This window comes from Pristis pectinata, chromosome 26 (genome assembly GCF_009764475.1).
Source record: "Pristis pectinata isolate sPriPec2 chromosome 26, sPriPec2.1.pri, whole genome shotgun sequence".
NCBI lineage: Eukaryota > Metazoa > Chordata > Chondrichthyes > Rhinopristiformes > Pristidae > Pristis > Pristis pectinata.
Genome location: NC_067430.1, coordinates 18539923 through 18556064, shown reverse-complemented (window position 1 = coordinate 18556064; position 16142 = coordinate 18539923). Strand labels below are relative to the sequence as shown.

Below are 16142 nucleotides of genomic sequence, written 5' to 3'. Positions count from 1 at the left end.
TCTGGTTGAGAGTTGTCAGAACAAAAGCAGACTGTTGCTGAGGTTTCTTTCTGAAACCATTCCCTGGAGCCCTGGTGTAACAACTAAACTAAACAAACATCTTGTACAACCTCTGCTCCCACACTTTGATGGTGCTGATTCACTGAGTGTGGGCATCAACATATAGCTGCCCAAAGATTAGAATCCCAATGGACTAAGTCCCTTTCCATTCCCTTCCTTTGTACAGGATCAGAATAAATATAAATCCTTCCCATTCACTCCCATTGTATAATTCCCAATGAATACTTTACAATTCACTCTCCTTATACAGAATCTCAATTGTTTTAAAACCCTTCGTGTTCATTCCATTATATAGAATCCTAAAGAATCCAAAAGTCTTCACCATTCATGGTGATTACATGGTATCCCAATGGATTTATGCTCATTCCCATTTGCTTCCATTATACAGAATCCCAAAGGATTGAAACACATTTGCTCCCATTATGCACAATCCCATAATGTTTTAACCCTTTCTCACATTTCCATTGCACAGAATCCAAAGTCACTACCATCTAAAAGATTTCGGCTCCCTTGAATGCACTCCCACTGTGAAGAAGTGCAGCAACTTTCATTCATATGGTACATTTAACATGGCAAAAATAATCTAAAGTGCTTCGCAGGTGTGCTGACAAACAAAGTTAAGTGATAATAGGGCAGATGACCAAAAACTGAGTCAAAGAGCTGGGTTTTAAGGAGCGTCTTATAGTAGAGGTAGAAAGGCAAAGATTCTTGAGGTGGAAGCACCAGAGCTTAGGGCTTTGGTAGGTGAATGCACAGTTAGTAGTTGAGCAATTACACTTGAAGATGATCGGGAGGCTAAAAATGGAGAAGTGAAAATTGATCTGGGGGAATAGGGAATGGGGGCTGAGCAATAGGGGCAGCAAGATCCTTGAGGGATTTGAAAACAAGAATGAGACCTTTAAAAACAATGCATTAGTAACTGAGAGGTGATGGGTAAATGTGAAGAACACTGGCAGCAGTGTTTTAAGGACTTTGGGTCCACAGAGGGCAGAACAGATTGAAATTAATTAGAATGGCCAGTCTAGAGTTAGCAGAGACAAGAAGAAAGTTTCAGCTGGTGAGCTGAGGCAGGGGCAGAGCTGGATGATGTTACGGAGTTGTAAATAGATGGCCTTAATTACAGCCAATCCTAATGGAAAAAACACCTCATTATTCCCACTCTGCATGATCGCAATGGGTCAAACTTTCTCATTCTCTCCAACCACACAAATTTCCAATGCAGCCAACTGCTCCTCATTTATTTCCAATCTATGTACAAGCACACTGGTCTAAACTTTTTCTCATATTATTATCTTATCAGGGATTCCGAGGGAACCAACCCTTTGATGCTTATTCTCATTATGTCTTCCTGGTGCTTGGAAGAGGAAAGGGGTTTGGAGAAACGGGAGGGTTTAAAGCATTCAAGTGCTCCAGAAATTCAAGGAAGTCAGGGTTAAGCAAATGAAGCTCATTTCTTACACATTACAAAAGTTCATGTGAACCTATACCTCACTGTTAGTCCATGTTGGGAATACCCCGTATTTGTTCCATACCAGGAAATGGCAAATGGCACAAAGTTTGGAAACATACTGAACTGTATGTAATGAACTAAAAATGTATTGAAATGGACTACAAGATGAGAAAGACAGGATGGTGAAATGGGCAGACACATGACAGAGGAAATTTAGTGCCGAGAAATAGGAAGTGTTTCGTTTTGGTAGGAACAGTAAGAGGCAGGGTAAACTGGAGGGCACGGTTCTGAGAGAGGTACTGGAATAAACTGGTCAGAAAAATTGTTGAAAGTGGCAAGGCAGATTGTGAAAATGGTTAAAAAGGTAAATGAGACATTGAGCTTAATACAGGGGGATGGAACAGGGAAGTGATCCACCTGTATAACACTGGTTTGGCCTTGACTAAAGCATTGCCTACTTCTGGACATTTCAGGAAAGATGTGAGACCTCAGAGAGAGAGACATTTCCTAGCAGGGTTTCAAAGTTGAAGAACTTTAGTTATGTAGGTAGTCTAGAAAGTTGGGTTGTTCTCCTCAGAATAGAGGAAAGTGAGGGGGAATTTGATGGAGGTTTTCAAAACTATGAAGGGTCGAGGCAGAACAGAGAGAAATTGTACCTATTGGTGGGAGAGTCAAAAGCCAGGGGACATGACAAGATCAGGAAATGTTCCAGAGTGAGTGGTTGGTACCTGGAATTCACTGTTGCAAGGGGAGGCGACTGAATGCTGACTTCATTGTGTTTTTCAATAGAAGGGAATTACAGGCTGTTGGAAGAGGGCTGGAGGGTGAGATTACCTGGGCTGGACTTGATGGGCCGAACTGTTTCAGTTCCGTCATGGTCAATGCAGATGTTGACTTCTGTAACATGAACGTGGGCTTGCTAGTGGGACTGGCACATGCCCTTTCACTGTTAACAGTTTCTGGTTGAGGGGAGGGCCAAGTCGGAAGGTGCAGTTGGAGGAGGACACAAGGTGAGGGGATGGTCGGGTTCCCCAGAGCTCAGGAAGTGCAACCTGAGCCCCGTGGGCGGCGGGGATCGGAGGGAGAGGGCGGTGAAGACAACTATGGAAGACCATGGCCGGAGGAGGAAAGGGTCACGCCAATACTGGAAGTGACCAGTCCAATCAGACGCTGCTCCTTGTTTCTGTTGGAGATCAGCGGACCTCAAGCCCTCGCCCTCCTGGCTGCCTCGTACGTTGCCCATGTACTGGAGGCTTTGGGGTGCCTCAGGTCCTCCAACTGAGTTGAGAGGAGTAGGAGGATGTAATGCAGGGCGTGGTGGTGGGACGCATTTACCCGATGGGGCAAATGGCCTCTTTTCGCGCCATGGACTCTGTAACTTGAGGGAAGCCAATGTTACTCACCTGGACCCGTGCCTCCGTGAGCTTAGTCCTCTGGGCCAGCTCCTCCCGGGTGTAGATGTCTGGGTAGTGGGTCCTCTCGAAGGCTTTTTCCAACTCCTCCAGCTGCTCGGCGGTGAAGGTGGTGCGGCTGCGGCGCTGCTTCCGTTTCAGGGGGAGGTCCGGCTCGGATTCCACGTCCGAGGTCCCATCGTCCAGACGGTTACCTATTGAGGGGCAACATTCAGAGGAATCACCAGTGTGTGGAGAGGAAAGAATAACATGAAGCTCTTTCACCGGACAAGGGCACCGCAATGTCCAAAATAGTATAGACCTTGGGCAGGAGCAGCCCCGACCTCGGTGGGCTTCCAGCAGAACCCGCTCTCAAGACTCGGTTCAATCGCGTTCTCTCATTGAGAGTGAACCAGGAGCTCACCGCCATGAAAACCCAGAGAGGTCCCGAACCTGCGTTGGTTTGCCGGGGCTTGTTGGAAGATTAATTTCATTCCCTACCCATCCCACTCCCACAGCACAAGCCACTGACATGCAGCTTATTATCACCATAGCGACATTTCTAACAAAACAAAACACCCCTAATCGACGTCTCAGAGCTTCTGATCTCATGGACAACTGTAAGTGAGCAAAACAAAACTCAATGCCCTGAATTCAGGTTTCAACTCAGGTCTCAGGCTCCGTCCAAAGATCCAGGCTAAATGACCCAGTGTGTAAGGCTGGAGTGTGCAGGGACCAGCATGTTCAGTTCTGGGAAGGATTCAGTGTGAAGAATCCATTGCGAAGGACCAAGAGCGGAATGGTTCACTGCAAAAGGATTCAACGCCAAAGTTTCGGTATGGAATATAAAGAGCGGAAGATCCATTGTGAAGTCAACAACTCGCATTGGTTCCACAGAGCCAACCACTCTGTGGTATCTCACCCAGACTCCACGTGTGATCGGAGGCAGTGAGGTTAGACACGCTATCCGACTGCTGAAGGCACCACAGCTGACCCTGATTTTGCCCTCTCCTTGTATGCACACAGGCCCCATCCCAGCGGGAATCCCAGGTTATTGATTGCAAGCAGGAAGCATCTTTATCCTGCGAATCTCAAAAGCATTTTAGTTTCATCTGAGATCATCTAAGAGTTCATGTTGGAGATGTCCACGGTTGCTCAGTATGAAGGGCACGTCTCCCGTAGGGATTGAGAAGTATTTACTTGTTATAATTCTACAAGTTTGATCAATTGGTAAGCCCCTGGGAGGGTTAATGTCAGATCCGTGCTTTCTCGAAGGGTGAAGGATATTTAATCCAGGCACGGACTGGTTGCAGGGAGGCAGCTGTCGAGCTCCCGAGAAGACCAGTCCTGACCTGCCAACATTGCTGAGCCTCGCCATCAGGTCTTGGTGAGTCGCTGCAGGGTTCAGCACGTCAGCTATGGGAGCCCAGTCTTTGTGAGGTGCTGCTTCACATGAGTTGCAACAACAACTGTGTCAGTTGTGGTTCAGACCTAGCGGATATCCAACATTCCCCCAACTGAATTCAGTGGTTCGAGGAGAAGCCTCACCACCAGCCTCCTACAGCTGGTTGCCATGGGCAATAAATGGGCTGAGGTCCTCGCATACCATGAATGACAAAAGACCTGTTACCGCGGAGATCTCCGATGACACCGTGTGTAGAACAGCAAGCGCACCAAATGGTTGCTTCTCGCTGGCCACCGAATTCCACCCCAACCCCTGCTCTGTGAAACGTGCGGAAACTTGCTTGGTTACTGGGTGCCTCCTGGTTCCTTGACCATCTGCCAGTGCTCAACGCGTGAGCCTCGGCTCAGTGTCGGTGGTGTATTTGAGTGAGTGAAACATACAGCTGCGTCCGATCCTGTCCACATCCGATACACACAAGGAATCCCCCAGAGGAGTACCAGGTTAATGAGCAACAGCGGGAACCTTGGTTGATTTCCCCCTCCCTAACTCGGGGGCTCCTCAACTGCTCAACTGACAGAGATAATCTAATTAACAACTGACTGCACGTCAAACCTTCCCCTCATTGTAACTCCCTCTGACTTAATACATCCCGCTCTGCAATACCCTGACATAACATACCCAGCACAGATGCAACCTGATATAACGTACGCTGCACTGTCATTCAACATTTTAAAAACTGCAGATGCTGGAAATCTGAAACAAAAACAGAAAATGCGAGAAAAAGCCAGCAAGTCAGGTAGCATTTGTGGAAAGAGAAATCGTCAAAGTTTCCGGTCTGTGGACCTTCGTCAGAACATTATACTGCATTCATTGCAGTGTAATAAATACAGTGTAATAAATAGTTTACCAACATTCTGCTTCACCTCGCCCTTACCTTTTACACTCGGTCTAACCCTCCGTCCTCGCCTCACCCACAATGTAAAAACCTCGATCTAATGCACTCCTGACTTTACTGCTTATTAATATTTCGGCTCCTCACTTATATACTCTGATATAACGTGCAGGATGTGAGACAACGCAATCTGCGTGCTGCTTAACCAAGGGGAAATATTTCTGAATGTATCAGGAACCGGCGTTGCAGAAAATGGAAGTTTTTCACGATCCACTCTCAGGATCTTGGGACTGCAAGTGTTTGTTGCCCGCCCTTGTTGGGGCGGGACTGGAATCATATCTAGGCCAGACCAGGTAAGAATATTAGTTGGGTGAGTTCAGACTGTATCATGCTAGTTAGAGATAGTGAATTCAGTGTAAAGGGTCTGAAGTTGGCAAGTTGGAGGATTCCATTCCAAGTCGGGCAGTGAACCCGCTCCGTACTCCAGTCCCACTAACTGGCCGGCTGGGGACACTTCTGCAGAAGTGACCAAAACTCTCAGGGATTGTTGTAAAAAAAACTGGTCCACTAATGTCTTCTGGCAAGTAAACCTGCTCCCCTGATTAGGGTCCATATGTGACTCCAGTCCCAAACCAAAATAGTTGATTTAATTCCCACTGAGATGACCCAGTGAAACACACAAGTGTACAGACAGGGGACGGGCGGTGAGTGCTGGTCTTATTTTGAGAAAAAGAGATCTCTGCAGTGCAGAGTCTGCCATCCGAGTCGGGGTGGAAGTGTGGGCGCGGTTCCCTCCGCCGCTTGAACCGCAGGCAGTGTCCCCGCAGTGCCCGAGCGCTGGTACCGCCGGCCGAGGGGCTGCAGAGGGAGCTCGCAGGCACAGCAACCCCCTTGTATCCCAGCTTCAAAATGTCTTCAGCACCCCAGCCCCTCCCCAACAAACACACACGCACCCAAGGGCACACACATACATAGACACACACACATGCATACACACACCCAAGATGCACACGCTCACACACACACACCCACACCCAAAAGGCACACACGCACACATACACACAGCGCAACAAATACACACCAGCGCTCACACACATACTCAACATACATACATATTAACACAGAAACATAACTGAACGTCTACATAAACACCAACACACTCTCTCCCAACACCCTGTCACGCACATGGACACCAACACACACTCCAGCAGGAGGTGTGTCCCACACAGTGCCCCGGCCCAGCTCTGGCCGGGTGTAACCTGGCACTGCTACCAGACTAAAATGTCCGGCCTATCCTCCTGTGGCTGAACCCAAGCCCGTGCCTCTGACAGTCTTCCGCAAACATCTCGGGGCCGCTGATAATCAGGTCGCCCCGCTCCTCGCCAGAGGAAACTACGTGGAAGAAAAGGGGGCGGAGGGGTTGGAATCTGAAGGATTACCTCGAAATATATAAGCAAAGGCCTTTCAGGGGCTTAAAATGTAACCGTCCTTCAAATTCAATTTGATAGTGGCGGGAGCCGGTAAACAATGTTTGCAGGTGTGATGTGGTCATTTGTGCGGACTGCGAGAGTGGAAGAATTGCAGCTTTGTGATGCAGTCTACCGTGAACTAATGTGTAAATTAGTGAGCAGAAGTCAAGCAGCCAGGGCACATTCTCCAATAATAAATCCAAACAAGCCCTAGAGTCATTAGAGGAGCGTCTTCGCACAAGGAGTTTTGTGCAGTTAGGATTACGGAGAAACACATCTCTCGGTAGATTGAGGCGGGAGGGGGAGGGAGGTGTGGGGGCGGCGGTGCTTGGGAAATGGGACCAAGGTACGGAGCGAATCAGCAGTCTGCTGTGGTTTAATTAAACAAGGTGTTAAGGGATTAGGTGGAACTTGTCATTAAAATCCACTCAGGGCCTCCTCAGGACTAGGAGATGGTGTTTTACTTTGGAGAGGGAGACGCGGATGGTAGAAGGCATGAGGATGCATTAATGAAATCAAATTGCGCATCAGCCCCTTGTAACAGCGTCGCTGTGCCGGGGTTTGTTTGCTCGGGGTGGCTGCGATCAGCGCTGCCCTTCATTTGGCCCGGTGCATCCCGAGCCGCCGGCACACGTTTCCCCAGCCGGGGGCTCAGTCTGAAGAGGGTGGACGGGGGGGGGGGGGCAAAGCCTGAGACCCTACCCACCCCCCACCCCCACCCCCGACCGTTGTTCTTTGGAATATTGGGAGCAGAGGGAAGTGATTCCAGCCTTCGGTGTGGAAATTCGGCCAAAACTGGAGGCAACCAATTAGCCCGGGGCATTGCCTCTGCCTGACCATCAATCCAACCCAACCGATGACCCTGTGAACGCAATAATTCGGAAAGACAGAGGCAGTGGTGAAAGTGAAGCAGGGAGTACACAGAATGGGCGGTTGCACTTCGCCGTCTGGACAAAGGTGCAAACGGTGCTAAGGTTATGGGAGAGATGGGTCAGTGAACACGGGGAGACGGGGTGGACCGAGAAATCGAGGTCAGGAAGAAACTCAATATCCAGGGGAAAGGGCTTGAACCAGAGAGGGCTGAGAGGCTGGGCTTGTTACTGCTGGAAGTACCACTGAGTCTTTGAGGGGAAAGGCAGGTGCTTGAGCGAGAAATGAGCAGGCCATAGTTGTCGGGTGGGATGCGGTAGGGGTGATGTGGAGCAGGAATCCCAGCAGCTACGTGACCTGTGTCTGCTCTGTGCGGTAGAACTGAGCGCCAAGCAGAGGGTGGACGAGCTGCCCAGAACAGATTGCAGATGACCTGCGGACTAAGTTTTCCACAGAGAGGGCGGTGAATATCTGGGAGGAGCTGCCAGAGGAGGCGGTGGAGGCGGATCCAGTCACAATGTTTAAAAGGTGTTTGGACGGGTACTTAGATAGGGAAGGGAGAAGTGCAGGCAGGTGGGATCACAGTCAGCATGGACAAGGTGCGCCCAAAGGGACCATTTCTACGCTGGAATTGTAAATGTTTCCACCACTGACTTCTATCCCTGACCCTCCATAGTTCCTCTTACAGGGTGACATTCCACCCCAGGGGCTTTCAGTAGAAGCTCGCCTGATAGATACCTTAGTGTGCAAAGACAGTCCCCCAATAGAAAGTGGCAGACTGACTGCGAGTTGGGTTCATTGGTTGGGATGCTTCCAGCTGGTGTTATGGCTCTGTGTGGAGTGCAGAGAAACATCAGGCAGGTCCCTGCTCTGTGTCATTCTGCTCAACTCTCCAACATAAGGTTGGGATGGACAAGGCCCAGTTGTGGTGCCCCTCGTGGCTGACTATCTGAAAGTGACCGTCTGCATTGAATGGCAGGGTTCACAGATGAAGAATAACCCTTTGCCCAAGGAACTGGAGGGTGACAGATACCCTACTGAGGGACTGGACAAAATTGGAGGATAAAAATCATAAAACTAAATGAAAGAGGGCTACGAAGTGGCAGAGTGAGCCTGATCCTGTTACCCACACCGCTGCCTGTGCAGTAACAGATGCAATGGCCATCAAACTCAGCAACTCCTTCCTTTCAAATGTTCAAGCCCTTTCTCTTTACTCGTGTCTGACCTTGCAGTGGGCCCAGAGCTAATGGGGCCTCAGCCAGGACCTCTCCACATTTGTGAAGTCTATTATAGGCTATAATTCCGCATTCACTGGTGTAGGACACAGGCAGCCAGGGACCTGCTCAGGAGCCTGTGTGAGTGGACTGTAAAGAGATGGGTGCTGATAGGCAGAGAGAGAGAGATAAAGGGAGAGGGGTTAACAGGAGAGGGAAGGAAGGAGGAAGAGAGTAATGGTGACAGACCAAAGAGAGGACAGCAGGCACAGAAATCTGGAGAGGCAGATAAAGAGGGAGAGAGAGAGAGAGAGAGAGACAGAAAGAGAAATAGGCAGGTTATTATGACAAGAGAGAGAGGCATTGACAGACACAATGAGAGGCAGATAAAACAGATAAAAACAGAGACAAAGAGGAGGCAAAACAAAGGAGATAGAGAGAGAGGGAAAGTTAGAGGACAGAAAGAGGAAGGTACTGGGGGGAGAAAGAGAGAGAAACAGTCAAAGATAGTGTGAGGAAGACAAAAATGAAGAGAATGAGACAGTGTCAGAAGGAGATGCATGGACTGACACGGATTCTGCAGTTCGTTGCTTTATTGTTTCCCTGATTAAGCAAAACAATGGAGAGACAAATGTGTTTTATTTTATGAATTTTGGTGTATTAACCCACACACAAACTCTCAGAAACAACTAGAATTCAAGGGCCTCACTTTGGGCGGTAAAAATTGCTTCACAAACTGACATACTTTTTAAGTTTCAGAAACAGTATAAATTATTTATTTTTTGAGCCCAAGTGAATGAAAACGCTCTCGTCTTTTATTTTTTCGTTGATAATGGTTCCTTTTGAAGGATGGGGAATCACGGCCTTCAACTGAGCAGTTGGGCCTCCTCCCTTTTAGCACACAAAAACCTGGCACCATTTGGCTTTTAATAGCTCTTGTCATGTGTGCTGTGTGCACTCCGATTTTTTTGTCTCACCTAGGACAAAACAGAGGCCCAGGGACCCTTTCAGCGCTCTGCGGCCCGCACCTTAGGGGTCCATTAGTGAGTGAATACAGCACTGACAAACCCGTGCAGCCCAATGTGATATCTATAAACGCTGACATATTTACTCGATGTGCTGCGCTGTGAAGGAAGGTGCTGCCTGAATATTAAAACATTAAGCAGCGGGGGGTGGGATCACAGGGTCTCGGGCTGTTTCAGGCATAACAAAGGTACCTGCTCTTCAGGCCTAGTGGCTAAGACAGGCTGTCATTATGACTGGCTACAAGGCCCTTTTCACACTTCTAGCCTCTCCATTGATTTTCTTTTTGGATGGGAGGGAGATGTTGGTGAGAGAGGAGGAGAAAGTTTAAATTGACGCTGTGAATTTATTTTTCTCCACTGATAGTCAGGCTTAGGTTTTTAACCATTTCTTGCCCGGGGCAGCTGATGGAACCAGAACTAAACAGCTGCAGGCGTCTTGAGCTGGACCGGGATCGGCTTGGACATGACATTGGTGTAAGCAGGTTGGGATTAATTTCTCCAAAGCCTCCCCTTCCCCACTCAGCACCTGGCTTTCCTCACTGTCAGCCCCTCCCTCACCATCATGGACATGTGGTCCCAAATGCCAAGAGTCAAAGGGTTAATGGTTTAATAGTTTGCAGCCTACTCCAGGACAGTTAGAAGAATGTACTTTACATGAATATTCCAACCCCGATGCCCGCACCCCCCATGGCCATAGCACCTGTGGATTTTGACCTGTTTCAAGGCCTTCCCTTACCCTCAGTACCATCCCAGCTGAGATTTATTACAGAATCCGTGGCAAGTTATTTACACTGAGCGTGTCACAGGATTAAAGTCTCAGCTCCATCCTCTCATCTTCCAACCTGGGGAGGTGGAGCTGGGAACCTTATCGAGAATTTACAGCACAGAATCAGGCCATTCAGCCAATCACAGAGTCGTGGACAGAATCACAGAATCGTACAGCAGGGAAACAGGCCCTTTGGCCCGACCCGTCTGTGCCGACAGATGCCTATCTGCGCTAATCCCACTTTCCTGCATCTCGCCCATATCCCTCTGCTCCTTTGCTCTCCATGTTCCATCGGTCTGTGGCAGTATTTGTGCTCCATATGATCTCTCCTCTGGCCAACTTTACCTCACCACCCTCCCCCCTCAGATTGTTCCTCTGTTCCTTTCTCCCTAATGGGTTTATCCTGATTCCCCCTCAATACATTTTTGCTGTTTACCTCAACCATTCTCAATGGCTGCAGCTTTATGCTCACCCTGCTCTCTGGGATTCCCATTTGGCTTTATTCTTGACTTACTTATATGACCCTTCTGGTTATACCCACAAAGGGAAATATCTTCTCCATATCCACCCAATGCAATCCTTTCATAAACTTAAAGACCTCCATTAATCCATCTCTGTCATTAATTTATTCTGAAGAAAAGATCCCAGTCTGTTTAATATTTCATATCCTTTCTGATACCATTCTATTAATTCCCTGTGCTTTGTGCCTCTCAAATCTCTGTACACATGGAGGCCAGCGCTGTTTACAGTTTGTTCTGATGAAGACCTGATGTAAGTTTGACAGGATTTCTCTCCGGAAATGAACCTCAGTGCTTGGATTGTTCCTTCTCTTTTGGCCACATTTAATGATGTACATCTGTACCCTTCCCCGTTTACACGGAGACCAGGGGCTCCTTCTGACAGCCACATCAGCCATGATGGGCCAAATAGTTAACTTCCAGGTGTAAAATTCTTCAATATGAGAAAACAGACATAACTTTCCATCATTTTAAACATGTTTAGAAAGAATTATGTTTCAACTGGGCTGGAACTTTTGTTCATTAGATATTTGACTGTCTGCACCCAGAGCCCCTGTGGTGATTTACAGATATATTGGATTACTCCACCCACTGGTGCCAGCATTGAGGCGATGGCATTCCCATTCATCTCCAGGTCACCCAATGTTTTCCTTCCTAGTATCACTATCTCCTGAGTAGACATTAACTACACCCCTGCTATCCACACTAAATTCCACTCACAGACCAGACACGTCTAACACATTGAGAATGTTGTCAATGATCCTGAAAGATTTAGCATGGAGATCAAAAGTACAAGCATACTGATCTCATCTGGGGCAGTGAAGGGGGCTCTGAAATCGATGTGTGTAAATCCTTGACAGGGAAAGAGAAAGCTAGGTGGGGTTCTCAATCCCATTGTTATTCTTTGCTCCTACTTGACTGTGTGTGTGTGTGTGTGTGTGTGTGTGTGAACATGTGTGTGTGTGTGTGTGAACATGTGTGTGCATGTGAGTATGTGTGTGTATATGTGAGCATGTGTGTATGTTGTGTGTGAGCATATGCGTGTATGTGAGCATGTATGTTTTCTGTGTGCATGTGAGCATGTGTATGTGATCATGTGTGTTGTGTGTATGTGATCATGTGTGCGCATGTGAACATGGGTGTATGTGAGCATGTGTGTGTGTGTGTTGAATATCTGACCATATCTCTGTGTTCATGTATGTAAATGAGTGATTGAATAAATTTCTGTACATGGATGCAACTGAGTGAGCTTATGTGAGTAATCATGTGTGTCTGAGTAAAGCATGAATGTTTGTACAAATGAGAGTGAAAGCGTAAGTGGGTACGTGAGTGAGTAAATCAAAGGAACTATAGATGCTGGGAATCAGAAATAAAAACAGAGAAACTCAGCAGCTCCAGAGGTTGCAAACCCAAAATGTTGACTGTTTGTCTGTCCACAGATGCTGTCTGACCTGCTGATTTTTTGCAGCATTGTTATGTGAATGAGTAGATGTGTTTGTTTCTGTATGTGTGTCAATATGTGGTTGAGCATGAGAATTTATGAGTGAGTGCAATGTGAGCATGGGTGTGTGTGTACATGTGTGTGGGTATGTATGTGCGTGTCTGTGTGTATGTATGTGGGTGTGGGTGTATACATGCATGGATATATGTGTATGTGTGTATGTATATGAACGTGTGTGTATGTGTGTGTATGTGTGTATGTATGTGTGTGCATGTGTGTGTGTGCGTGCATATGTGTGTGTGTGTGTGCGTGCACGCACATGCATACACACACATCCTTGGGGCATTCTACTGCAGCCGCAATTTCACAATGACTCTTTCTAAACTTTAACTCTAGATGGAGATGAACCACTTGAAGGCCACATTCAGGCATTATCTGGATCAACAGTTAGTCAAGAATGTATTTGTTTTAGCCCTGAACAATCCTAAACAACCAGCAATGCCCAGAGCATGCAGTTTGGAGCAAGTCCTGTGACAGTTTCTTTCAAATATTTAGGACTTTAATCAACTTGAACTTCTAAAATCTACCTGGCACTGGGTTAAAGTGCATTATCTGCCATATCTGGCAGGTGAACGGGGTGCTATACCTAGCACTGGGTTGGGGTGTAATATCTGGCAGGAGACCAGGGTTCTGGTTAAGCAACAATCAGAAGAAAATTGTGACGGGCAATTCTCGTCATATTAAAGTGTAAGTTTAACCAGCTGGAGGCAAGTGGAGTGTTTGTAACGATGACCTGAGGCACAAAGGTGTCCACGAAGAGCCGAGTGAGACAAAGCCCATGTATGGACCACATGCCTGCGGCTTCCTGCAGTTTCTACTCAGCTCCCTCAACCAAATTCTGTAGAAACTGAGAACATGTTGCTTTTTTGAACATTTTAACTCCCTCTTGCCCAGGCTGTCCCTCTTATTCAGTTTTCTTTTCCTTTCATTGAAATACATTCTCATAATTTGGCTGCTGCTGGCAGGCCTGCATTTGTTGGGTGAGAACATTGGCCCAGAAAAGCTGCTGGTGTGAGGCATTCCTGGGCCATGAGCTGCTTCAATGCAGCCAAGTCCCTCTTTGCATTAGTTCAGTGGGTAGTTACCTCTCAGTCACATGGGTGTGGGACTGGAGTCACACATAGGCCCCGACTGGGCAAGGACGGCTGATTTCCTTCCCCATCAACCATCAGTGAAGCAGCTGGACTTTCGACGATCTGACTCATTCAGTCACTTTTGCAGAATACAATTCAAGTTCTGCAAATGCCTATTTCAGAGAATTGTTGCTGCACAGAAAACAGCCACTGGACCTCTGGTGCCGTTGCCAGCTCCTGCTCTCCTGCTCTGCAAACTATCCCTCCCAAATGCCCATCCAATTCTTTTATGAGGCCATTCATTGATTTTATTTCCATCACTAATGAAGATTGTAACTGCCGTCTGAATAAAAACCCTTTCCTCATACAAATTCTGTGTCTTTCCCCAAAATTTCAAATCCATGGTCCCTGGTCCTTGAACTACATGACAATGGGAGCAACTTCCCTCTGTGTCCCTGATCTAAACCAATCCTGATCTTCTACACCCTTATCACATCTCCCCTCAACCGTAAACTCTTACACGCTGAGTTAATAACCTGGAGCTCAGGTTTACTAATTCAGACACATGATCACTATGTTACTTTATCCAATCTACCATGAATGCACTTTACCTCAGTAGAGTTCAAGGGCTCCTGTTTCTAAACTCCAGCCAGCAACATCAACCAGAAAACAACATTGGGTGAAACTACATATTGCAAAATCTTGAGATATCAGTTAGGGCCTCCAACCAGTGAAATTAGCTAAAAATAGCAACCAAAAAGACCAGTTGCATCCTGCAACAGATCTCCACGATGTTAACTATAGCTGGAGACCAAAGACATCACTTTGAGTCACTGTCCAGAGAGAGTTCCCATCTTGGCACAGCAGCTGCGAGCATTGTTGAATCTGTCCTTATTCAGGGCCTAAATGTGGCCAACTGTGATCTTGCCTGTTTTAATATGTTAAGAGACATTAAGTGAGGTCTGGATCAGACTTAGCCATGATGCCCCCATTGGCTGAATAGCCTCCTGATGGTGTCTAGGCTCTCTTAAGACCTTGTATCCATATAGCTGCTTTAATGTTTTAAATATCCAATGTGGCTCACGGTGCATTATCAGCCAAAGTAAGCAGGTTTTAAGGAGGGGCTTAAAGAGGCAGTGAGAGAGTGATAAAGAGACAGAGAGGTTTAGGGAGGCAATTTCAAAACATAAGGCCTTAGAAGCTGAAGGCAAGGCTGCCAACAACGGAAAGATTAAAATCAGGGATGAGCAAGGAGCCAGAATGAGAGGAGCACAGATATGTCAGAGTGTTTGGGGCTGGAGGAAGCTGCAGAGAATGGTAGGGGCAGGGGAGTGAAGGATGAGGACTGGGCAATGCCAATCCCTGTGGGACTTGTATTCCATTGAGACAAATGAAGGAAAATAAATCCACCTTTTGTTTTTAAATGATGCTGATCTGTCCTCTTCTAAACAGATCGGTTTCTTTAACAAAACATACACAGTTTGAAAAGCAGAATTTACAAAGAAAGCTTCCAAAAGTTTTGTTGCGAGCAATTGTATTTTAAAAAGAATTGTTCAAGTTCTGCTTCAGTTAACCTAAGAATAAATAAAAGCTGGAGATCAAGCAAACGCAGCCAGCCATCAATGAAGCTCCCCCCTCCCCCCTCCACCGCCTCCTGTCTCCTTTCCCCCACAGAAGAGGAATGGGAACAGTGAGCGGGCCCACAGCTGGTCAGTCCCTACTGCTGAGCCCACAGTTCACCTCATTGATACATTAAGTTGGTGTAAAAGTCTGAACAAATTACTGATTTGCAACACTCAGGGAAGGACCGTTTACCGCCTTTGTTTGTGTGAAAATCTCACGTGGAAATGAATCTGCTGACAGACTCTGGCAAACTCACTGAAAAGCATAAAATGGGAAATTTTCTGCCCGTAAGTGGCATGAGCTAATGTCCATGTTTGAGCCACTGGACCATGCTGCTCGTTAGTGCAACGGGCTCTGTGATCTCACCGGGTATCTGACTTCTTAATTAGTGCAGAATTGTGACACAAAGGAGTTGTGATTTACCCTCCCTCTAAGGCTCAGTGGGTACATGCACGGTCCTCCTCACAGTCGAGCGAGTGAAGATCCCAGCACAACCATGCTCCACACCGAGCAAGCATATCACAACACAAAGGTTAATGGGGATGGGGGTGGATGGGGTGGAGGTGCGGTGAATCGTTCCATCGTTTTCTGAATTAATTATAAGCAACATCAGACTTGGTTCCCAGATTATTACTCATCAAATGGCTCCTGCCAGATCAGCCATGGACAACAAGCGGAGTGTTGGCAGTGGTTGCAGTTACAGTCGAATTACCTATTGCCAGTTGCCAGTGGAGATTGGCCATGGGGGAGAGGGAGCAGAGCGCACCTTAAACAGTTCAGGAAACAAAACCCCAGTGAGGGTCAGAACCTTCAGGGGTGGGGGCTGATCCCCAGTGAGAGTCGGCACCTTCAGGTGAGGGGGCTGATCCCCAGTGAGAGTCGGCA

General features: G+C 47.4%; 1 protein-coding gene across 3 annotated transcripts in view; it reads right to left on the bottom strand.

Moving 5' to 3' along the window:
• Window positions 1-16142, bottom strand: part of LOC127583320 (paired box protein Pax-7) — a 121791-nt gene that overhangs the window by 53484 nt on the left and 52165 nt on the right. For all 3 annotated transcript variants that reach the window (XM_052039179.1, XM_052039180.1, XM_052039181.1), the window contains one exon: window positions 2914-3116. In XM_052039179.1, coding sequence (XP_051895139.1) covers window positions 2914-3116 — 203 coding nt within the window. The remainder of the gene's footprint in view (window positions 1-2913; window positions 3117-16142) is intronic.